The following is a 25,558-nucleotide window of genomic DNA, read 5'->3' as shown; positions in this document are numbered from 1 at the left end:
AAGATGTCCTAACCGACAATGCGTCTTAAAAGGGGTTGAAATACTGGAACATGCAATAGTTCTGTGCACCTGTGTATCAAGGATGTAAAGCCCTCCAAATTCATTTCCTTTACCAATAATCTGCCTCGTCGTAAGATCCTGAAACAAGCAATGATCTGAGAAAAATGAGATGCAACATTTAAGAGTACGAGTGAGTTTACTCATAGAAATTAAATTAAAAGAGAACTGTGGTAGACTCAATACAGAGGATAGGGAAATTAACGGAATAGGGTTAACAGACCCAGACCCAAGAACACAAGAAATTGACCTATCAGCTAAAGTAACATTAGACGAGGAATTATGTGACTGATATGATGAAAAGAGACTAGGATTACCTATCATATGATCTGTGGCACTAGAATCAATGACCTATTTGGAGGATGAGGAAATAAGACATGTATTTGGTTTATCTGACTCGGCGAGAGTAGTGATGGAAGTAGATGAGGACTTCAATGATTCTTGATACTGAGAAAACTTGGCAAACTCATCAGCTGAAATCATAAACTTCTTTTCAGAAATATCAGTAGCGGCAACATGAGCTGATTGAGGTTTCTGGGCCTTATTTTGCAACTTTTTGCACGTGCGCTTTGTATGAACGGGTTCATGACAATAGTAGCACACAATCCCTCCTGACTCCTGACTCTAATTCTCACGATAATTCGAACCCCCTCCTCTATTATTGCTCCAGTTATATGAACGTCCGGTGTCATGATTCTGACTTACAAGAGCACTACTCGATTGAATAGATGGAGTACTTTCTATACGAAGAACCCTAGTAAATATGTCTTGAAAGGAGGTGATCTGAGAACTAGCAAGAACCAGAGATTTAGTAGATTCAAACTCAGAAGGGAGTCCAGCTAGGAAACTCATAATCGCCATTTTCTCTCGTTGAGCTTGTTGAACTTTCACATCAACACTCACCGATAGAAGAATGTTAAGTTCTTCATATATCCTTTTAAAATCCATAAAATAGGCCATAAGAGACCTATCTTGTTTCTCAGCTCGATAAAAAGCTTTGCATACATCAAAAATACGAGAAACATTCCCTTTCCTAGAATATAAAAAATCTAGATAGTCGATCAATTCCTTCACATATTCACAATGATTAATTAAACCAAGTACCTCACTGTTGATGGAGTTCCGTATCTGCAAGAACCAACCAGACATCCTCTGTCAACCATGTTTGCTTTGAATCGTCTTTAGACGAATCTTTGGTGAGATGATCATCTTTACCAATGCTTCGCAGATAAAGACGAATTGTCTTACTCCAATCAAAATAGTTATCAAACCCATTAAGCTTATGTTTCGTAATTTTTGACATTACAGGAACCATATCAATTATAGACTTATCAGTCATGGTAAGAAGACGAAAATAGCCAACAAAAACTCTTCAAAGAACGAACTCTATACCAACAGCAACCAACAAAACTGATACCAACAGAAACCAACAAAAATGTTCTGACCTAGCTGAGATACTGAGGAACTAATCACACAGAATTGCTGGAAATAACAAGACAAAGCCGGGAAGGGTGATCGAAGTTCAGGGAATGGTCGATCGGTAGAAGAGGTTACTTCCTAGCCAGGCGGTGAGAAAAAACGGCCACTCTCCAGGGTGACTCACAAATAATGCTCACTTGGGCAGAAAAGAAAAAAAAAACGAATTGAAAAAAAATAACCTAGAATTGCTCTGATACCATGTTACAAACAGAGAATTGATTGTAATATTTTTCATATTGTATTGACAAATTATACATCAATATATATAGGAAAATAAAGAACTAATCTAGGAAATAAATAATCTAATCTAGGAAACAAATATTCTAACTTCCTATTTTACAGATTTGTTCATAATATGTATTGATTACAATCCTAATATTCTATTATAGATTTATACACTTAATCATGCAATATCTGTAAGATTTTGTATGATTATCTATAACAGCTTCGAAGATAGATAATTTACTACGTATTAATTCAACAACCAAAATCTACTTTATCTTTGAATTGAAATTCTAACAAAAGAAAAAGCAAAACAGGGTTCTCTGCTATACAATACCAAAATATTTTAAGTAAATTATGATAATAAAATATGATTGATATTGTAAGAAATTTAAATCAATTTTATAAGCAAGCAAAATTTCTATAGAGATTGTCCAAGTCTTACACTATAAATTAAATCATGCATATTTTTCATATTTATTATTATTATTATTATTATTTTTGCTAATTATTTTCTTTAACATCATACCTTCCATATCATGTTCTTTCAAATAAATAATTAGTAATATACTTCCATTTTACTAACTTTGATTAGTTTATTCATAGCACATGTATTACATAGATTCACACATATTTAAAATTATTCAAAATTTTATCTAAAACATATTTCAAATTTTGAAGATCCAAATTAAAATAAAGTAATGTGATAGAGGGAGATTGCCCTGCCGATGAACAAGCCTGTTTTCGTAATTCCAAGCCGCCAAAGCAAGTCCACTATATAAAAGTTGCCAGTCGCCCAGAGATTGTTATCACTCAACAATAAGTTGACTAGTTTTACATGTAGAGTTGACCATACAATCAAACGAATATCCACCAAACTCAAGAGTCAAGACCATTGCATGTAGAGTTGGCAACATGCAATGAGTGATGTTGTTCATTCTGCTTTAGATTTTGAATGAAACGATATCTTTTTTCAATATTAATATTAGTTTTTATTTCCTTGGTTTGTAATGATGTGTATTTGATTTTGAAGATTGTTGGATTAGTTTGTTTTACAGTCTAAATAAGAAATTTTTGTGGAGCATTTAAATGTGGCTTGATGAAGATTCATAGTCTTTGTAGGTTCAATGTACTTCTAGTGGAAATGTTTATGTTATATGCTTTACTTGTTTAAGCTTCAATAATTTTGTTATTGAAGTTAATTGATGAAGTTTTTACCTGCTTATAAGCAAATTTGTGGCATGTGTGTGTCATTTTTTCCATCCAATTTGACGATGGAAGGCAATGGTTATAAATGGGTCCTTAAAGAAATGTTTTCCAGTTACAATGAGTGATCTCCAAGTCATGTGTCTGGCTTTGGATTATAATGTAACAACCTTGTGTCAGCGTTTAGAGAAATATAGCTTGGTTTAGACTAGCACTACCTTGTAAAAACGCTTGGTAAAATAAAAGGATCATATATGTTTTGTTTAACATCTCATGTATGTCTTTATTTTTAGGCAAGGGTTTCTGTTCCCTTTGTTTTTTCTGCATAACATAAAATAACTGATCCATCTTCTACTTTGTAGGGGCTCTTGTAAATGCTTTAGAAGCTATTGCTTTGGGTGCACCTGTGGGCATTCAGTACGTGGAATAAGGGTAGATAAAAAATTTGCGCCTTTTACAGTTATTATGGAAACAGAAGTCACAGTTGAGGTCAAAATGGGGTCACTCATAGTTCCTTAAACAACACCTTTCTTCATTGTCAGGTACACAAAGCCCCTACATTTTCTACAAGTGGCTTGCCTGTTTCCTTATAAAACTTTCTGAATTTTGCTTTTCTCCCAAAATAGAAAGTAAAACTTTAATATAATGGATAAAGTTGGGTGGGGAATTCATTTCAAAAATTTGTTTTAACTGTCCAAATCTCAACTGTGACTTTGTTTCAAAATTGTGGAGACAGAATGTGTCAAGATAATTTTGGATTAAATGTATTTAACCGTAAATAACTTGTAGATGTAATTGTTTATTGGTTTTAATAAAATTAAGTTTTTTTACAAAATGTGTATTGATCATGTCTATTTCTTATTGGATACAGGTATATGAAAAATACCTTTGATTGGTCTCCTTTAATATCACTGTTCACTGTAAGTACATGACTTCTTTCAGTTTTCCCTGCTGTACTATAACTAAGAAATTGTAGTTGGAAGTCTATTGAATTAAACTTCATGTCCTGTATATAATGTTGCACATAGATTGCAGATATAAAATGTCACAAATGTTATTGAAAGAAGTTTTCGCTCAATTTCTTTTATATTATAATTACTCTCCAATATAAATATGTGCACAGTGGCAACAAGTTAGCTGCATTTGAATTTTGTCAGACTTCATTTGTGTTATCCTATTATATATTACTGCTTTTTTATCTTGCGTACTGGCAGTTTGTTCCCGCTGCTTCGGTATATGGTTCATCATGGGAAGATTGGCGACGTATATTTGCGCATACGAAGTAAGCCTTCTCTCAATTTTTGGTGGTTTATTCTCTATATTTAGGCATTAATTCATGCAGTATATGTTTCATTTGTTGACAAGGATATATAATTGCACAATAATTACTAGATTTAGGATGCATGCAAGGTTGTGATGTGTTTGTACCAAATCTTGCGGTGAAATCATAATTGAGTTTCCCTCAATTTTGTTCATGGAGTCTGCATGTTGGCCTCAACCGTTATTTGGAGTGTGTTTCCATATACATCCATCAAACTGACGAGAAGTAAACATTGACAGTAGTAGGATTTTTGTTTTGTTTTAGCTTTGTTTCTGTTTTCTCTCATGCTTTATTGGAACAAGAACTTTATTGTATTTTTCTTAAACTTAATAGAGCTCAACAAAAGAATGAAATTAGTGAACTGAAGTTGTGATACAACTTTTACTTGCTGATGTGAAATTTGAATCTATTTACTCTTTAGGCCAAATGGATCTGTCTGCCAGTGCATGGAGCTGTTATTGGAGCTTGGTTTGGCGCTTGGCCAATGCCGCTTGATTGGGAGAGGCCATGGCAGGTAAGTTGTCATTTCCCCCGTTTACTTCATACAACAGGCTGAAACTGAAAGTAGTTTGTAAGTTTCTTATCTTATTTCTCTATAATTTGTTATGAAACGGACATTTTATATGTAAACTTATATCCTCAATCTTGTTTCAATTTTAAATCTCAATTGTATTTTCTTCAGTGAGCTGTTGGGGCACAATTTGCTTGAAATTTTGATAGAGAAGTTCAACTTCAAATTATGGTGTTGTCTCTTCTCTTCTTTTTTGGTTCTCTCTTAGGTTATGTGTATAGTTTTGGGGCGAAAGTTGATGCTCCACGAAGTCATTTTTAACTGACTGCTCAGAGGTTATTTATTATTAACTTGGTGGCAGTTAATCGGTTATATGGTCATTAAGATTGACAAATTGCATCTTGAACATTTTAGGGCTTATGTGAACCCCAAACCTAGTCTGCTGACTTCATGTCTAGGCATGGTGTTCTATCAGTTTGTTACCAACTCTTATAAATTAATGAATAATTGGTGAAGATTTTTTTTAAAAAAATTCTGACTATCTGGTTGTGCTTCTTCTGGATTTTGTATAATATAGGGATAAGCATTTCAGAAATTTTAACTTATCTTGTATCTAGGTTTGTCATATATCTAATGATGTTTATATCTGTCAAGCATTTGCTCAACTTGGCTGGTTTTAAAGCTGGATTGTGGTTCCTTGACTGGATGAATGTGTTGTTTGAGCTGCTTGTTTTCTATTTAGGCTTGAATGATCTCATTTTCAATTCACAGGAATGGCCGATTTGTGTGAGTTATGGAGCCTTGGCAGAGTATCTGATCGGAATGGTGGCATCTCTTGGCTTTGTACTCATTCGTGGAAGACAACATCATCAAAAAGGAGACTAGCTGTCAAGTAATTATCAATTAATAGTCGAGTCAAGTATGTGTTCTTGGAAATAGAGCTGCTTTTGTTTTTCACTCAAGTATGATTTGTTTTAGTGCCTAGGGCTTAGTCTTTTGGTGCATTCTTGCTGGGGCTTATAGTTAACCGAATGCAAAGATAAAAATTGAAAAATCTATTTATTCTTGTTTGTGCTATGCAAAATGAGCTTTCATTTACATGAAGCGCTTCTCGTTTTGCATTGGATTATTTGAAAATTAGGTGTTCTTAACGAGTAATTGAAAATTGAGAAATTGAGCGAAAGCTTTAGAATCCAGAATTCCCTCACATTTATTATTTGAGCAGTTAGATTTTTCATTTGTTTGATAAAATTGAAATGGGGCGATTGGAGAGTGATATAAAAGAGGATATTTACTTCAAAGGGATAATTAAACACCTCAAGGTTTGCCCGAAAACCAATAAATCGCCTCAGGTATCGATGTTAACTTACAAGCCTCTGCCGTCAATACTTTTCCGATATACAAAGTGTTCAATAATACATGATGATAGTTCGATGGCTGCGTGATGGTCTTTGACAATGCTTAATAAATTGATGGATGAAAACAAGAATATAACTCAAATAAATTGATAGAATAATGTGACAATATGCATATTGTTTTGAAAAGATATGTGAAACATTTGGCTATAATCCTAGAATTCAATGTAAAATCTAAAGTATATTTATGTTTTCATCTTAATATGTTTAAAATTATTTGTAATTCATGTTTATCTAAGCCATAAGAAGTTTGTACAAGATATCTAACATTTCTTTTGATTGAAAATAAAACAGAAAAGTTGGAAAAATCAGATTCCTTTTAACCGCAAGTTTAGAATTTTATTTCAATAAACATTCCTTTCTTTTCTTGATTACGTACCAGGCATGCTCCATTTGATACCTTTCTTCATCTATTCTTCATTGAATCATTTATTTTTTTCTTTCTAAATTTTGTACATCAATCCATCATAAGAAAGTATTGTGACCATCCAGCATGATTGATATTAAAGTCATAAAAATTACAAATAATAATATCCATCTATACCATGATTGATACTAAAAAATGACCATTGGAGAGCTTCCTTCATCTTTTAATTTGTTATATGTAATTAAGCTCAATAATTAGCAGGCATTTTTTAAATTTTGTTTGCTCTAATTTCACTTCTTAAAAAGAATTAATAACATTTACTTAATTAACTATTTCTTCTTGCCTTCAACAAGCTTCTTGACGCGTCTATCTTTCACAATATTTAAATATCAGAGCTACAGCTAGATAGTTCAGGTACAATATCTTTAATTTCTTTAGAAAAGATTTTGTTATTACGTTTTTTTTTTACCCTATGGTAAAGAGAGACATAATATGATCCTTGTTATTATTATTATTATTATTTTTATTATTACTTGTAAGTATATTACTTGAATTCTATTGTTTGTCTCTGCTAAATCTCGATATAATATTTTGTGTCTTTTTTTTTTTTTTTAGGTAAGTAAATATTCATAAAAAGAAAAGAATATACAAGGGTTATATTAAAAACAAAACCTACAATAGAACAAACCCTAGTTAGGCTCAAAAGAATCAAGTAGTCACAAGAACTACTAACTAATTGCTCAGCAAAGCAACTAATCATAAAAAACAGAGAAGCACACCTCAAGTTAATACAAACACCTATGAACCACCCCAAGTATCATGAAGGGACATTAATACCCCTAGTTTTGAGACCCTTATTTTAATTTCTAAACATCAATGTTAACTTTCAAAGGATATATATAGGGTTTATTTTATGTACAACCTTGTGAGATCAGTTAGTATAAAACTCATCCACTTTGCTCAAAAGGTATTAAAAACACCCATGTTGTTAGTGATGTACTAGGGTTCCATCCAATTTTAAATTCAAAAGTCTCTTTTTTTCCTGCTATCATTTTACCAACTTAAAACACTTCCTTTTTTGTTCCACATTTTTTTTTATAAATAATTTAAAATTATTAAAATACTAGAATAGTTTCCCCACAATTTATTATTAATTTAAAAAAATTAATCTCAATTGTTTTGGAGGAAAAGATTAGTACCAAAAAATCATTATTTTCATTTTGTCTTGATTAAAATTATTTTAAGGTTTATTATAATTTTCAAGCCTCTGTTTATCTCATAATATAGGTTTCAAAACATTTGCTTCAATTTTTTTTTTTTTAAATAAACATTAATCTTTACATATTTTTTTAATTCATTTATCTTCACCAAATTCATTTTTAATTTGAATTTTTTATTATTTAATTAAATGTTTGTTTAGATTTATTTAGATGAATGTATTAATTAATCCAGGATAATATTCCATTCTAAAGAGTTGTGTATAATTACTCTTTTTTACAATACGTATATTGTATCATTCCTTTCATTTCTTGATTACAAAGCATGCTCCATTTGATACCTTTCTTCATCTATTCTTCATTGAATTCTTTTTTTTCGTTATTTTTATTTGGTTTTCCTTGCATTTGCAAAGACTGATATCTTTCTACAATAACTTGGTTTCACTTCTTCCAAACAATTAACTTTGTTGCCATCAATCCATTTTCATGCATATATTTGAAGATTGAAGCTGCATATCTATTACTTTTGCTACAATTCCTCTAATTTCTTTCAATCATTCATTTATTTTTACTTTGAACGCGCATCATATTACATTCTAAAGAGTTGTGTTAACTTCTCCTTTGTTTTTTCGTTTGTGAAGAGTTACATATTTATTGTTTTTCTTTTTCCTAATTTTCTTTCTAAATTTTGTACATCAATCCATCATAAGAAAGTACTGTAACCATCTAGCATGATTGAGGTTTAAACCATCAAAATTACAAATAATAATATCCATCTAAGCCATGATTTGTTGAGTTGTACAAGACTATATTAAGATGTAAATCTAAAAAATAGGAAATTAATTTATTGTGAAGAAATTGATAATTGGATGAACTCTGTGTGATTTTCATTAGACTCAAATTGTTATAAATAATACAATGAATCAAATCAGAAAACAATAACTATCTCCTATATCTCAACAATAGTCAAGCTGACCTATTCTTAAGGAATACTAATAGAAAATATTCTTAGAATTACATTCAAAAATCAAATGCAGTTTGAACTGCTAAAGCTGTTATACACCAGCAATTGTAATAGCTTCTATATGCCCCCTCAAGATAGGCCACAAGTAGAGAGGCCAATCTTGTCCCGTAACAGCAGGAACTGAGAAATAGGTAGTGGCTTGGTGAGAAGATCGGCAAGCTGATTAGCAGAGCAGACATGAGCTACTCGAAGTAGACCAGATTGAACTTGATCTCTGATAAAATGATAATCAACAGCAACATGTTTCATGCAAGAGTGAAAGATAGGATTGGAACTTAATTGGGTGGCACCAACATTATCACAATAGACAACTAGAGAATTTGTTAAGCCAATACCAAGTTCTGAAAGAAGAGAACAAATCTAGCGAGGTTCAGCAGCAGTGGTAGCAATAGAATGATACTCTGCTTCTGTGGGTGAACGAGCAACAGTTTGTTGCTTCTTCGAACTCTAAGAGACAAGGTTCCGCCCAAGGTAAACAAGATAGGCATTGGTGGAAGAATAATCGTCTTTATTACCAGCCCAATCCACATCTGAAAAGGCATGAAGAGAATCAGAGAAGCCATGAAGAGTGAAGGGAGAAGCACGATAAAGAAGCAGCCCCTTGTCTAGTGTACCACATAAATAGCGTAAAATACGCTTAACAAGAACCCAATGCTCACTGGTAGGTTGATGCATAAATTGGGCCATTTTGTTGACTGCAAAATAGATGTCGGGTCGAGTTAAGGAGAGATACTATAGGCTACCAATTGTTGCACGATATGGAGTGGGGTCTGAGATAGGTGTGCCTTAGGTTAAGGAGATGGTTGTTGAGTTTGTTGGTATGGGAGTGAGAACAGGTTTTGCATCATCCATATTGGTTCGTTTGAGTAAGTCCTGAATGTATCTTCTTTGGGAGAGTAGAAGGCCAAGACGGTAAGGGACAACTTCAACTCCAAGAAAATAAGAAAGTGAACCAAGATCTTTAGAGAGAAACGTTGAGCAAGACATTCAACAAACTGTGAAACAAGAGCATCATTGTTGCCAGTTAAGATAATATCATCAACATACATGAAAAGATACAATATATGATTGATGTTGTGAAGAACAAAAAGAGAGGTATCTAAGTGTGAATTCTTGAAACCAGAAGCTAACAAAAACTGATGTAGTTCATGATACCAAGCCCGGGGAGCTTGTTTGAGACCATAGATGGCTTTATGAAGTTTATAGACATATGAGGGATGATCTGAGTCCACAAAACCTAGGGGTTGAGCCATAAATACATTTTCAGAGAGCCTGCCTTGAAGAAAGGCATTATTGACATCCAATTAGCGGAGAGACCAACCATTACTTACTGCGATACTAAGCACAAGTCTCACTGTGGTGGGCTTGACAACTGGACTGAAGGTTTCATGGTAGTCCACACCCGGTCTTTGATGAAAGCCCTTGGCTACAAGGCAAGCTTTGAACCTGTCAATAGAACCATCAGAATGTCATTTAATATGGAAAATCCATTTGCAACCAACTAGATTTGAAATGCCATTAGGGGGAACTAGTTCCCAAGTTCTATTACGAACAAGTGCATCATACTCTTCAGACATAGCTTGACGCCAATTGTGGTCTCTAAGAGCTTGTGATATAGATGTAGGAGCGGTATTTTGGGAAGTTGGTTTGTGGGTGTGAAGGTTGAGTTTCTGAATTGGTTTGGTGATGTTATTCTTGGCTCAGGTAGTCATGGGGTGTTGAGTGGTAGGTGGGACTGTGATGTGTGGTTCGACAGTTGGATAGGAAGGTTGAGGAGATGGTTGGTGGGCAGGAGTAGCTTGCTGTGGGGATGGTGCAACTTGTTGGGAAGTAGCCTCGGGCAGAGTCAATCCTTGAGAGCTAGTTGTAGATGGAGTGGTGGCTACCTGCTGGGATGATGTGGGAATAGAAACAATAAGGACAGGAGGAATCCAAGTGGTTATGGTAGTGGAGGCGGGACGTGGGAGAGTGGTGTGCAGTGAGGTGTATGGAAAGACTGATTCAACAAATTGGACATAGCGAGAAACATAGATTTTTAAGGTAGATGGTTTAAGGCAGAGATAAGCACTTTGAAATAAAGAGTATCCAAGAAACACACATGATTTAGATCGTTGATTAAGTTTATGTGAGGTATATGGGCGAAGCCAAGGATAACACAAACACCCGAAAGCTTTTAGTTTAGAGTAATTGGGACTTTCATGGAAAATTAATTCATGGGGAGAGGACAAATTTAGAGTGGTGGTTGGAAGTCTATTAATTAGGTAAACAACAGTAGCAAAGGCATGAGGCCAGAAGGTGATTGGAAGTGAAGCATGAAAGAGTAAAATGAGGCCAGTTTCAACGATATGGCGGTGTCTTCTTTCAGAGTAGCCATTGTGTTCAGGGGTATGTAGGGGAGTGGTTAAGTGGGAAATGCCATGGAGGGAAAGATAATCTTTGAGTGCTATATATTGGCCCGCCCCACACACCAACCCCCCCCCCCCCCCCCCCCCCCCCCCCCCCCCCCCCCCCCCCTTCTCCCATTATCAAAGTAGAGAGTGATAATTTTGTGAGAGAAATAATTTTCCACAATGGCTTTGTAACGTTTAAAAGACTTCGCGAACTTCAGATTTTCTTTTAAGGGGGTATAACCATATGTATTTTGTGAAATGATCAACAAAAATAACATAATATTTGAAACCATCTTGTGACAGAATAGGAGAAGTCCAACATTGGAAAAAATTAGTTCAAGAGGGTGTGTTGAGTTAAGAGATGAAATTGAGAAAGGTAGCTTATGACTTTTATTGCTAAGACAAGCATTACATGAGAATTCTTTTGGTAAAGGTGAAGAGAAATCTAACTGATAACTAGAAATAATTTGTTTTAAAACTTGAAAAGTTGGATGTCCTAAGCTATGATGCCAATTTGATGATGTAGTTTTTACATGAGAGAAGGCTAGAATTGGGGAAGATCTAGGTTGTGTAGTTGGCTACTCATACACTCCATCCTTATTTTTTCCCGTCAAAAGAATTGTTCCTGTACGAAGATCCTTCACATGAAAAGAAAAGGGTAAAAATTCAACAGAGGCATTATTAGAGATGCAAAATTGAGAAATAGAAATTAAATTCTTTTTCATGGTTGCTACATAGAGAACATCATTCAAGGTAAAAGTGGTGGTTGATGTTGGAAGAGAAGCAGAACCGGTGTGAGAGATGGATAAACATGTACCATCACCAATCATAACATCATCTGATCCAGTGTATGGTGCATGAAAAGACAGATTGCTTAAGTCAGTAGTGACATGATGAGAGGCTCCACTATCTAGCAGCCATGATGGATTATTGGTGGTAGTATTTGCAGCATAGTGAGCCCGTGGCTGCCAAGATGTGGCTGGGTTATTTGGTGGTGTAGCACTTGTAGTGGATGGTTGGATTGGTACAAGTTGAAACGATGGGCAGCGCTTGGCGGTGTGACCTTGCATGCCACAGATTTGGCAAAATCCCTGGTAAGGACGGGGTGGAGGGCGATTGTTGCGAGTTGGAGTACCTGAGTTGGTGGCCATAGAAGGGTGGCCAGGGTAGGTTGGATGTGGACGCCAGATTTGGCAAAATCCCTATAGAGTATGAGTGATTGGGACGCCAGTTGGTGTTGGTCCTGTGTGGCCGCCAATTGGTGTTGATGGGAGTGGTCATGTTTGTAGGATTAGCAGTAATAGGAAGATGTACCTCAGATTTGGTGTTGGCTAAGAGAGGGGCTTCAAAGGATAATAGTTTCTCATGGAGTTCATCAAAGGTTATAGAGGTGTCACAGGCTTGAACAGCACGGACAAGCTCTTTGTAGTCATCACCTAGTCTATCCAAGATCTTCTCCGTAAGAGCTTCTTCCTCTATCGGGGCGCCTAGTATGGCTAATTCATCTACACAAGCTTTGACAGAGTGAAGAAAATCATTTACAGTCATAGTACCTTTAGTGGGATTTTTGAGAAGGTTTTTGACTTGTTTGATGCGACCACGAGATGGTTTGGCATAGGTATTTGCTAGAACAGTCCATGCTTCACGAGAGGTATTGGCACGAGCAATAAATGAAATAATTGTGGGTGAGAGAGAACCGATGAGAGCATTCAAGATTAATTGATCTTGGCGAATTCAAAGGGTGTAGGCAGGATTTGGTGTGGCAACATTGTTTGTAATTAGAGTTTTGGGTGGACATGGTTTGGATCCATCAATGTATCCAAGAAGATCATAGCCAATGAAGAGTGTTTCAGATTGGATTTTCCTTGAGAGATAGTTAGAGGAGGTAAGTTTGAGAAGAGCTTGTGCAACTATGTTGATTGTGAAGAGATGAGATTCATTGGTGTTGGGGAGAATGGGTGTGCCGTTTGGAGTAGTCACCACAGGATGTAAAGAGGGAAAGAGAAAAAAAAATTAACAGCAGAGGAAGAGGAGCTGCTCTGATACCATAAAGAAACTGATAATTGTATGAACTCCATGTGATTTTCATTAGACTCAAATTGTTATAAATAATACAATGAATCAAATCAGAAAACAATAACTATCTTCTATATCTCAACAATAGTCAAGCTGGCCTATTCTTAAAGAATACTAACAGAAAATATTCTCAGAATTACATTCAGAAATCAAATGCAATTTGAATTGCTAAAGCTGTTATACACCAGCAATTGTAACAACTTCTATATATTGTGTTTACAATTATAGTGTATTGTAACAGTATTTATAGATGTAGTTTGCTCATCAATGATATCAACTTGTTCCTAATGCTTGGCAAGTGTTTCAAATATTTTTCCCTCAAAAGCTTTGTTGAAATCTATGTTTTCTCTATGCTATTCTGTGAACCTTATGTTAATGGCATTGAGTATGGACTTGCAAAATTCTTCCAACTGCATGTTTATCTTACCATCAACTTCCTCCACAAATTGCTCTATGCAATCTTGCTTTTCAAGAACATCAACTAAAACTAGCTCCATCTTGATCGTTTTGATCTCCATGTATCCTTGTGCATTGCGAGATCTCGAGCAGCCATAGGGTTTCTTCCCTTGCTTGTGTCTCTTCTTGCATCAAACTTGCATCAATCACTTTGCTTTCATCAACCATGGTTCTCCTTTCTTGAGATTTAAACCCTTGCTCTGATACCAACTGTCACGACCTTAATGAATCGTGCGACCTTAAAGCCTAAATAGTGGCAGTTGACTCTAAGTAAGCCTGAAAACGCACACACAAAGATCTCAAGAAAATCTAAAGAACACCAAAAGAAATAGAGGGAGAGAAAACTCTCTTGTATTATTATTGCTATAAAAATTATTACAATTCTTGAAATGAAAATAACCTAGCTTTATATAGGAGTTTACAAGTATATCTGACGGTCCAAATCCATAAAAATCCAATAGATTGGATGGCCAAGATTAATCATATTAGAATAAGAATCATAATCTTATTCTGCTATCTAATTGGGTGAGGAATATTCTAGAGCATTTCTGAAGCTTCTCAGCATATTCCCAAGATACTTTTTGGATCCTAACCTCTTGTCATAGATTGGACCCAATGGACCTCCTAATTTTGGGCTGGACGTTACACTAGGCTGGTTTTCTCTATCTCAATCTCATTATTGGCACAATACTTCTTGTATCCACTATCTAAGGATGGAAAAAAAAAAAAAAAAAAACACGGAAACCGAACTGAGCCAAAAAATCAGACCGAAAATTTAGTTTTTTTTCAGTTTCGGTTCGGTTTAATGGGAAAACTAAATACCCGGTTTGATTTTGGTTTATCCCAACAAAATATGCGGTTAACCGAAACCGGATTGGTAAACTGGAATTTAAAAAAAAAAAAAATATTGAAATTAAATCCCTAACTCTCAGTTCTCACGACTGTCTGTTGTGTCTTTTAACTCTCTTTCACTTTTTGCTCCTAGCCGCCGTTCTTCTGCTGTCCATTCTTCACCGTCGTCGCTTGGCCTCTGGATTCCGGTGATCGTTGCCTCCTTCTAGTTGTCGTCTCTTTCTCACATCGTTGTCTCTTTCCGGTTCTCAGTCGTCGTCTCTTTGCTCTGTAAGTTATATAGAACCGGTCAGAATTCAGATTTTGTGTCTACAAGCATTCCACCTGGTCTTAGTTCCCAATCATGAAGAGGCTCAGGTGCTCCACCAGCTAAGCTACCATTCATCATCGGGGAAGGTGATAGCCCTGTGGTTTTAGTCTTCATCATCATCATCTTGAAACTCAAGTTTTTTATATTTTATATTTGTTGTTGTTCCGTTACAGAAATGAGCTTGACTTGAAGAGAAGAGTCTTTAGATCTTCTGTAACAGTGATTCCAGGCGATCTGTAACGAAAATCTTAGATATCCTGTTCAGACAAAGCTCGTTAGAGTTGTAAGACCCCAGCATTACACGAGTCCAAGTCCTTAAGCCACGCATAGACAGACAGAGAAAAACAACATATCCAAACAGAACCTTCTTTACTTTCTTCTTCTGCCTTCTCCACGGTACCAGATGGCGTCTTGTGAAAAGGAAAAAAAAACAAATCTTTCAATCTTATTTTATTTACCAAGAAAACCCAGATAGAGATCGCCTCCACTGAACTTGCTAAAGCCAGAAAAACAATCTTTCCATGGAATTGGGCCAAAGTGGAGGGAGGGATGGAATTGGGCCAAAATGAAGGGTGGATGGATTTGGGCTAAACCCAATTGTGAACACCGGTTTTTTGGTTAACCGATAAACCGGTTCAAGTGTAAAACTGGTTCGATTTTGATTCGGTTTTTCACTTAAACCAAAATTCGGTTCGGTTTAGAAATACGGCAAACCGGTTCAGTTAACCGGTTTTTGCCACCCCTACCATTATCAATTTACTCTTAAGATTGTCTCATTCTCAATTATGTCTTATCACTTTTTGTGAGTATAAAAAAAGATCAAATTTATTCTTCAAAAAATAAACTTATACCGTTAGATTGATGACTTCAATATGATATTGTAAAATTAAATCAAATATATTGATATGACCTAACCTTATTAAATTTTTAAATATATTTAGCCTATGATCCAATTTTTGACACTATTTTTTTGCACACACTCTATTGCTACTTAATATATTAAAAGTAGAAGTTTTAATTATGAGTGGATGTGGCTTCACATCACTCATTATTTATTTCCTTTTTATCGTCTTGAAGGAAGAGAATAGATGTGAATGTGAGTTCTTTAACAGCTTTCTAATTAAATCAGAAAATCATGAACATTGAAGCAAAAAAAAAAAAAAAAATCCCAAAAGAAAAGACTAGGAAAATACATAAATCCCATAGATGTACAAAGGCTTAATTTAAAAGCATTACTTTGGTAGGTAGAATATGAACCCTTATTTTAATGATTTTAAAAATTAAATTTTCGTAATTTTATTAAAATTGATTTGCTGCTGACCGTATTACCATAACCTTAATATTAATACAAGAAATATAGTAATATTAAATATACCTACATGCATGTGTACCAAAACAAATAAAATCTAATTCTTGATAATTAAGAGGCGGTAAATAACAAAGAAAAATCCAAGTCCAAGATAGGTAGCAAATCAATTCTTAGTTGTACAGTTTTGTTTGCTTTTGTGTGGTGGCTTCTTCTACATGAGTTTTTCAAGTCCAGTCGTCTGCATGCCAAAACACCATTGACCCCCACGTCAAGAGCTCAAGCAACCAGATCTAATCAAATTATATATGCTGTGTTCAGATGGGAAAAACATAAAATCGCCAAAGACCTAGCTCTTATTGGATTCGAAATGAAACAAGTGGCTGTGAGTTCTGCTTGGACCATTTTGACTATTTGGATTAATTAATACCAGATTATATATAGTTAATAAATAAAGCGAGACATGATGTCATGATTTACGTTATGCAAAGCACTTTTATGTCTATAAATGGCTTCCACTCTCTCTTCTGGTTTATGAATTATTGATGAAGAACATGACAACTTCAATAATGAGCACTCTACTTCTTGCATCTCTTCTTGCCATTTCAACAGAAGCAAGAACCTTATCAGGTAATTTACATGCATCCATGGATTATAAGCAAGCTTCTGCAATTAATTAAGGTTAATTAAGCCTTTAGTATATTTGGTAGAAAATTCAGATCTGTTATGCAACAACTTTATATTTTCAAAGGAATACAAAGAAGCAACTGTTTATACTTGTTTCAGCAACTCTTTTTCCTTTTTTAATTAACATTAAAAAAGCTGGTATATATAGTTTCTTACTCTCTTCTCCCGTTTTTCTTTTCTCCATATCATAGCTAGGAGTTTTATAATTATCTTGAATGAGATATCGATTCCAATGACAGTTTTATTGGGTATCTTATAGTTGAAATTCCTCTTTTTTTCGATGCTATGCGGTTTCTCTATTACTGCTAACCCTTGTTAGATTCAAGTATGACACACTTTTTGTTTATTGGGAAAACCTACATTTTCAGATCCAGGAAAAAAGCTTTTAAAGATCTTTTTTTCCTTTTGGAAATACAAGAGTGAAACAATCAACCTATTGATATTGGAAATTGATTATCAAGCATTTTAGATGTTTGAGTAACTTGTTTATCTAATCTTTCTCTTTTCCTATAAAGACAGGCAAAACAAAATCTCCATGATTACTGACTGTGGAAGGCATTCAAGATCACCACCACCACCTCCAAAGTCATCACCCTCACCTCATCAACTGACAACCGATTACCAAAAGACCCTGCCGTCTCCTCCACCGCCACCGAATCCATCATCATCGCCAGACCAACTGACAGAAACTGGAGCTCCTTGCATTGCAGGAAGTACTCCATGCAAAATGGTCATCACAATGGTAACTGATTATGGAAAGAGGCCGACACCAAGCGCCCCTCCAACTCCGAAGCCATCACCATCGGAGCATCAAGCGAGTGTCGAGCAATTGTTACCTAAAATATCTTCTTATTATTATTATGAAGCTTCATCTTGACTCAAGAGTGATTCAGTAATTAGAGTTTAAGAAAGATAGAGAAATTAATTGGCTAATTTGAGTTTCTTTTTTAGTGGTTGTGATAATAGGGTTGTGTATGAGGCCATTTGTGTAATAGTAGCTGGTTAAGTTTGATGGTAAAAGTCGATAAGAATGGGATTCATATCCAAATCTTGAAAAAGTATTTGACTGTGAACGATATTTTATAATTAATGTTATACATATATCTAAATATTTTTTATCATTCTAATAAAATTATGTTATATACATTTGTTTAATTTTTTGCCTAATTAATTGATATATATTATTATTTTTTATGGAAATTTGGAATTTTAAATGGATAGATATATGTATTTTACTATTTTATGAATGAAAATGCATGTGACTAAATACTAATTCTAGTCAAAACACTACACAACATTTACCTAATAAAAGAGCTACCTTCACTCCTTCACCTCATGAATTAATTACAAGGAATTAAACATGTGATAAATGCTTTAATTTCCATTTTTTAACTCATTTCTTCTGGTGTTTGCCATTGCAGCCCAAGAAAGAATCTTATGTCTAGGTAATTACAAACATTTTCTTATAATATATAATCATTTGTAGTCTCATAATATTTGGTTTGTCTCTTATGTTATACTTAAAGTTTTTGATGCTCAATTTTGCTTACATTATGTTTGGAAAGAGGATCTAATTTTTATTTTTAGTTTTAAATTTTGATTTTTGATTTTTTAAAATATATGGTCATCTCTGATATAGGATCAGCAATTTCATTTAGTACCACGGGACGTTATATAAATGACTTTTCATAATAACTATTAAATTCCAAAAGTTAGACATGTAACAAGTCCTACAAGGTGAGACCAAAATTTTTATAAACCCTATTTACTTGAACATTGGAGAGATCACATCGACAAGTAGCCCTATAGGCTTCTATTGATGTTTGTTTGCTCATTTTATAAGTTGTCTTAAGTTTTTGTTTTAGCAAAAGAAAGAAGCAATTGATTTCAAGGACAAACTATTTCCAAGCCTATCATTCTTCTAAACTAGATGAAAGAAAATGATCATTAATCAAAGGGTCCCTGAAAGAATAAAAAGAAGGGCTCTGTTTGATTCACTCTTCCAAATAGCATTATGGGTTTTCCCAATAAAGTTAAACAGTAAAATTGGCTTATTCTCAAAATATTATTAAATTTATTTTAAACCCCTTAAATTTGTTAATTTAACTAAACACCCCCAAATATTTTTTTTAGAAATTGCAAAAACACCCCAACAACCCACATTTACTAGATTCTGGCCACCACTATTGGAAGCTGGCCAGAATCTGGTATAATGGCACACTATCAGCTGAATCTGGCCGATCGTGCGCCGATCTAGCCTTTTCCGGCCAGATCCACAGTGGATCTAGCTGGAAAAGGCCAAATCTACGACTAAGATATGGTCGTCGTTGACCATCAACGACGGCCGTATCTTTGGCTTTCGTTGACGACTAAATATAACCAGATCTGGTATGGCCGGAAAATGCCATATCGGTGCACGACCGGCAAGATCTAGCTGGTTATGCGCCGATACGGCGACTTAGGCCACCGTCCAATAGTGGTGGCCGGCTGTCTATATTTAATGGGTGGGTTGGGGGTGTTTTTGTTAACTTTTAATATTTTATTATAGGAGTGTTAGTAAATAAACAAACATAAAGACTATTTTTATTAATTTCTAAATCCTACATCGTAATACCCACCTAATTTAACTTTTTTTAAAATATTATTCTAAAAAGTATCAGAATAATGAACTAAACGGACACCTAAGAATTTTCTTATTTATTTGAATAATGACATGAATAAAATCGACATCGATACATTCTATTACGAAAACTTGACATGTTATAGTAGCATTATTGTTGGGAAAAAAAAAAAAAAAAACTATGTATTGATAAAACAGTCCATTTTTGAAACAAATCTTTTAAATTAATACCTGATCTCAATTCTAAAATTAATGGGAGGCCTTGCATTAGTTATTTGCAGTACTAGTATTCCCTTTTTCCGATAACAGATATATTAATCTCATCTGCTAGTTCTTTGACTTATGTCTTCTGCTTATTTATTTTTGTAAGGTTAATTATCAGTTTGCAAACCACTTTTAAAAAAATCACTAACAAGATATATAGATTTGAAAATACATTAAAAATGATAAAAGGTTGTTGGTTAACATTAAATTTAATAAAAAGTATTGAAAAACATAAATGTTACATATTTAGAAGGAATTAATTTTTAAAAGAAATTAGTAGAGTCTTTTTTTTTTACTATACAATTAAAAAACTAACTCCAGGTTGGTTTGGTGGTCAAGAAGCTATTTACTTTATGGATTAGAATCATCTGAAGGTATTTATCACATTTATGATTTATCTTAGAAGTTGGACCGACTTGGTCATTAAAAAAAAAAAAAAAAGGATAATTCCCTTGGGTTTTCTAAGCAAATGAAATCCAAGTTCGAGCCCATTAATACTTACATACGCGTCACGTATCTTTAAAAGGCCAAAAAGAAAGAGGCAAAAAAAAAGAAAAAAAGAAAAAGAAAAACAGGCGTCACCTACACCCTTCACCAACTACATTGGACGTGCCTTCTCTATTGAGTAATTAGATTCTGAGAACAAACATCTCCTTCATTTTTCGTCAGTTTCTGAGATTCCAAACGCACAATTAACGCACAAATTGAGAGTACTAAACAACACACGTCCTATTAGGGCAGATCTGAATAAGGAACAGCGAGGCGCCGAGGCCATCCGCAGTTAGGGAGCTGGCCGGCATCGGGCGTGACGCCGATGGCGGAGACTCGAGAGAACTTACGGTCACCTTCTTCTTCTTCGAGTTCAAGTGAACTTTCTGTGAAGTTTGAGAGCGGAATTGGTGGTGTAAGTATTAGCGAAGGTAAAGCAGGGCGATCTTGCACCCATTAAACCCCTGGGCCCAACTTAGCCCAATATATTATACATATACACCTTACGACTTCATTCTGAAATTCCGAAAAACGCAAAAATGGTGAAACCTTCAGCCACTGAAACTCCTTCTTCTTCATCGCATTCGGTGTCTCCGCTACAAACATTTTTAGTCCACCTGATTTGTGGAGTTGGCTTAGGTGCCGGATTCTGGGTGGCCCACAACATCTATTCCATCAATCTCGTCTCTCATCCTTCGGGCACTCTCCGTCTGATCTGGGTACTGTACACTTGTTTTCTTTCACTTTTTGCCATCAAATTTATAATCCTGGTTCTCATTAATTTTGTTTCAACACTGTAATTTAGGCTATCGAGAGCCCAATTGTTATTCTTCTTTACAGCTGTTTGCGGAAAAATCCCGACAAATCCTCGGTAATTCACATTATTTTTGTTAATTATTTTATTTGCTCGTTTTTGGCAATTTTTTAATGTGAAAAATGCTACACTTCAACTTTATTATTTGTGCACTACCTAATGTGTAGGGAAGAGTACAAGAAAAAAAAATTAATTTATTTTATGAGAGCAAACGATGTGGCAATAAAAGAGCAATGCTTGTTTATGCTTATATGTATATGGAAGTTTATGGTAATGATACTGAAATACAGTTTGCTAGAGTATTTGCCTTTAATATTACTGGGATGATATTGACCATTGGATTTGTTTTTATATAAGTGCATAATTGCAATTAAAGAAACGTTATGATGAATATGGCCTGTTATATTTGCAACTTTTAAGCAACTTGTAAAAAGAAATGCTCTTGGATTCTTATAGTTTCTTTGGGCGATAACTTTATTACTGTAGCTAAGCTCTTGGATTCTTGATCCAAGGGCTGAGATTCTCTTAAAAAAATTAAAAGGTGTGTAAAAAAGCCGGCTATTTAACTGATCCATGTAACAAGTGTATGTCATATGTTATCTGAAAAAAAATTATTACCATAACTTCACTGTGATTTTGGTCTAGCATTAGAGCTATTTATGGAACATTTTATACTTATAATATTACAAGTCATATTTCACTACAAATTTGGCAATAATGTCACAAATATGATGTTTCATGCAATGTGTAATGATTTACATAAAAATTCATCCCATCCACTCACTGATATTGTTGAAGGCCTAAGGTTATTTGATATTGATTTTTTATGTGCTTTTTTATTTATTTCCTTTATATTTTTGTAACAGTATTTCAAAGCCGTGGTACGAGGCCTACTGGGACTCCCTGTTGGTTAGTCTGATATTCGTGTTGCTCCTTTTTATTCTGTCTTGTTCTTTTTGTTTTTTTTACTTTTCTAAATACTGTTTCACTAGTTTTATTTAGTATAGTTTCTATTTGTGGATTTTGTATCTGTACAGATACAAATGTTTAGCACAGTTGTGTGTTTTCTTCCATTTAGTTTGAAGATAAAGCAGAACTTATGTTGCAACAGACAATGAGTGATGTTGTTCATTCTGCTTTAGATTTTGAATGAAACGATATCTTTTTTCCATATTAATATTAGTTTTTATTTCCTTGGTTTGTAATGATGTGTATTTGATTTTGAAGATTGTTGGATTAGTTTGTTATACAGTGTAAATAATAAATTTTTGTGGAGCATTTAAATGTGGCTTGATGAAGATTCATAGCCTTTGTAGGTTCAATGTACTTCTATTGGAAATGTTTTTGTTATATGCTTTACTTTTGTTAGCTTCAATAATTTTGTTTTTGTAGTTAAGTGATGAAGTTTTTACATGCTTATAAGCAAATTTGTGGCATGTGTGTATCACTTTGTCCATCCAACCTGAAGATGGAAGGCAATGGTTATAAACGGGTCCTTAAAGAAATGTTTTCCCGATACAATGAGTGATCTCCAAGTCATGTGTCTAGCTTTGGATTATATTGTAACAGTCTTGTGTCAGCTTTTAGAGAAATATAGCTTGGTTTAGAGTAGCACTACCTTGTAACAACGCTTGGTAAAACAAAAGGATCATAAATGTTTTGTTTAACATCTCGTGTATGTCTTTACTTTTATGCAAGGGTTTCTGTCCCCTTTGTTTTTTCTGCATAATATAAAATAACTGATCCATCTTCTACTTTGTAGGGGCTCTTGTAAATGCTTTAGGAGCTATTGCTTTGGGTGCACCTGTGGGTATTCAGTATGTGAAATAAGGGTAGATAAAAATTTGTGCCTTTTACTGTTATTATGGAAACAGAAGTCACAGTTGAGGTCAAAATGGGTTCACTCATAGTTCCTTAGACAACACCTTTCTTCACTGTCAGGTACACAAAGCCCCTACATTTTCTACAGGTGGCTTTCCTGTTTCCTTCTAAAACTTTATGAATTTTGCTTTTCTCCCAAAATAAAATGTAAAACTTTAATATAATGGATAAAGGTGGGTGGGGAATTCACTTTAAAATTTTGTTTTAACTGTCCAAATCTCAACTGTGACTTTCTTTTCAAAATTGTGGAGAATGTGTCAAGATAATTTTTGATTAAATGTATATAACAGTAAATAACTTGTAGATGAATGTTTATTTGTATTAGTAAAATTAAGTTTTTTACAAAATGTGAATTGATCGTGTCTCTTTCTTATTGGATACAAGTATATGACAAATACCTTTGATTATTCTCTTTTAATGTCACTGTTCACTGTAAGTACATGACTTCCTTCAATGTTTCCTGCTGTACTATAACTAAGAAATTATAGTTGGAAGTCTGTTGAATTAAACCTCATGTCCTGTATATAATGCTGCACATACATTGCAGATATAAAATGTCACAAATGTTATATGAAAGAAGTTTTCGTTCAATTTCTTTTATATTATTATCACTCTCCAACATATATATATATATATATATATATATATATGAGCGAACAAGTTAGCTGCATTTGAGTTTTACCAGACTTCATATGTGTTATCCTATTATGTATTACTGAATGTTTATCTTGTGCACTGGCAGTTTGTGCCTGCTGCTTCGGTATATGGTTCATTGTGGGAAGATTGGCGACGTATATTCGCACATACAAAGTAAGCCTTCTCACATTTTTTGGTGGTTTATTTTCTGTATTTAGGCATTAATTCATGTAGTATATGTTTCATTTATTGACAAGGACATATAATTGCACAATAATTACTGGATTTAGGATGCATGCAAGGTTGTGATGTGTTGTACCAAATCTTGGGGTGAAATCATAATTGAGCTTCCCTCAATTTTGTTCATGGAGTCTGCATGTTGGCCTCAACCATTGATTGGAGTGTGTTTCCATAGACGTCCATTAAACTGACAAGAGAAGTACAAATTGACAGTAATAGGATTTGTGTTTTGTTTTAGCTTTGTTTCTGTTTTCTGTCATGCTTTGTTGTATGAAGAACTTTATTGTATTTTTCTTAAACTTAATGAAGCTCAATAAAAGAATGTACTCAATGAAATCAGTGAATTGAGTGTTGGTCAAATTGTAATCACTGATGTGAAATTTGAATCTATTTACTCTTTAGGCCAAATGGATCTGTAGATTATATGATTTGTCTACCAGCGCATGGAGCTGTTATTGGAGCTTGGTTTGGCGCTTGGCCAATGCCGCTTGATTGGGAGAGGCCATGGCAGGTTAGTTGTTATTTCCCCGGTTTACTTCATATAATGGGCTAAAACTGAAAGCAGTTTGTAAATTTTATATCTTATTTCTCTATAATTTCTTATGAAACGGACATGTTATATATGAACTTATGTGCTCATTTATTGAGGATCATGGCATATTATCAATCTAACTCTTGCTTTCAACTTGTTCCAATTTAAATCCGAATTGTATTTTCTTCTGTGAGCTGTTTGGGCACAATTTGCTTGAAATTTTGATATAGAAGTTCAACTTCAAATTATTGCATTGCCTCGTCTGTTCTTTTTTGGTTCTCTCTTAGGTTATGCGTATAGTTTTGGTGTGAAATTTGATGCTCCATGTAGTAATTTTTAGCTGACTGCTTGGAGGTTCTTTATTATTAACTCGGTGGCACTTCATTGGTTATATGATAAATTGCATCTTGAACATTTTAGGGCTTATGAGAACCCCAAACCTAGTCTGCTGACTTCATGTCTAGGCATGGTGTTCCATCGGTTTGTTACCAACCCTTATAAATTAATAAATGATTGGTGTAGATTTTTTTTTTTTTTTTTTTAAAAAAAATTCTGACTGTCTGGTTGTGCTTCTTCTGGCTTATGTATAATATAGGGATAATAATTTCGGAAAATTTAACTTATATAGTATCTAGGTTTATGATATATCTTATGATGTTTATATCTGTCAAGCATTTGCTCAACTTGGCTGGTTTTAAAGCTGGATTGTGGTTCCTTTGCTGGATGAATGTGTTGTTTGAGCTGCTTGTTTTCTATTTAGGCTTGAATGATCTCATTTTCAATTCACAGGAATGGCCGATTTGTGTGAGTTATGGAGCCATGGCAGGGTATCTGATCGGAATGGTGGCATCTTTTGGCTTTTTACTCATTCGTGGAAGACAACAGCATCAAAAAGGAGACTAGCTGTCAAGTAATTATCAATTAATAGTCGAGTCAAGTATGTGTTCTTGGATTTTTCTCAGAAATAGAGCTGCTTTTGTTTTTCACTAAAGTATGATTTGTTTTAGTGGCCAGGGCTTGTCTTTTGGTACATTCTTGTTGGGGCTTATAGTTAGTCCAATGCAAACATACACAGTTTTCAATAATACATGATGACAATTCGATGGCTGCGTGATGATCTCTGACATTGCTTAATAAATTGATGGATGAAAACAAGAATATAACCTTTATAAATTGATAGCATATT

At 34.3% G+C, this 25,558-nt stretch overlaps 3 protein-coding genes across 3 annotated transcripts; all 3 read left to right on the top strand.

The window, feature by feature from the left end:
- Window positions 1-3,032: 3,032 nt before the first annotated feature.
- On the top strand, window positions 3,033-5,724 carry LOC116119991 (phosphatidylinositol-glycan biosynthesis class F protein-like). The gene is made up of 6 exons (XM_031405927.1): window positions 3,033-3,039; window positions 3,327-3,381; window positions 4,088-4,246; window positions 4,550-4,559; window positions 4,707-4,799; window positions 5,568-5,724. Exons 1-6 carry the CDS (start codon window positions 3,033-3,035, stop codon window positions 5,679-5,681), a joined length of 438 nt encoding a protein of 145 aa, XP_031261787.1. The 3' UTR covers window positions 5,682-5,724.
- An 11,039-nt stretch (window positions 5,725-16,763) lies between these two features.
- On the top strand, window positions 16,764-17,773 carry LOC116119990 (pectinesterase inhibitor 10-like). The gene is made up of 2 exons (XM_031405926.1): window positions 16,764-16,839; window positions 17,412-17,773. The coding sequence occupies exons 1-2, from the start codon at window positions 16,764-16,766 to the stop codon at window positions 17,771-17,773; spliced, it is 438 nt and encodes a 145-aa protein (XP_031261786.1).
- A 2,547-nt stretch (window positions 17,774-20,320) lies between these two features.
- LOC116119997 (phosphatidylinositol-glycan biosynthesis class F protein-like) lies at window positions 20,321-25,479 on the top strand. Its single transcript, XM_031405931.1, has 8 exons — window positions 20,321-20,988; window positions 21,075-21,140; window positions 21,950-21,992; window positions 22,846-22,904; window positions 23,352-23,396; window positions 23,707-23,774; window positions 24,243-24,351; window positions 25,162-25,479. The coding sequence occupies exons 1-8, from the start codon at window positions 20,809-20,811 to the stop codon at window positions 25,273-25,275; spliced, it is 684 nt and encodes a 227-aa protein (XP_031261791.1). The 5' UTR covers window positions 20,321-20,808; the 3' UTR covers window positions 25,276-25,479.
- The last annotated feature ends 79 nt before the right edge of the window (window positions 25,480-25,558 follow it).

Source organism: Pistacia vera, unplaced genomic scaffold (assembly GCF_008641045.1).
Source record: "Pistacia vera cultivar Batoury unplaced genomic scaffold, PisVer_v2 Contig915, whole genome shotgun sequence".
NCBI classification, from domain to species: Eukaryota; Viridiplantae; Streptophyta; class Magnoliopsida; order Sapindales; family Anacardiaceae; genus Pistacia; species Pistacia vera.
Note: the sequence above shows the minus strand (reverse complement) of the source record. Positions and strands in the feature narration are given on the sequence as shown.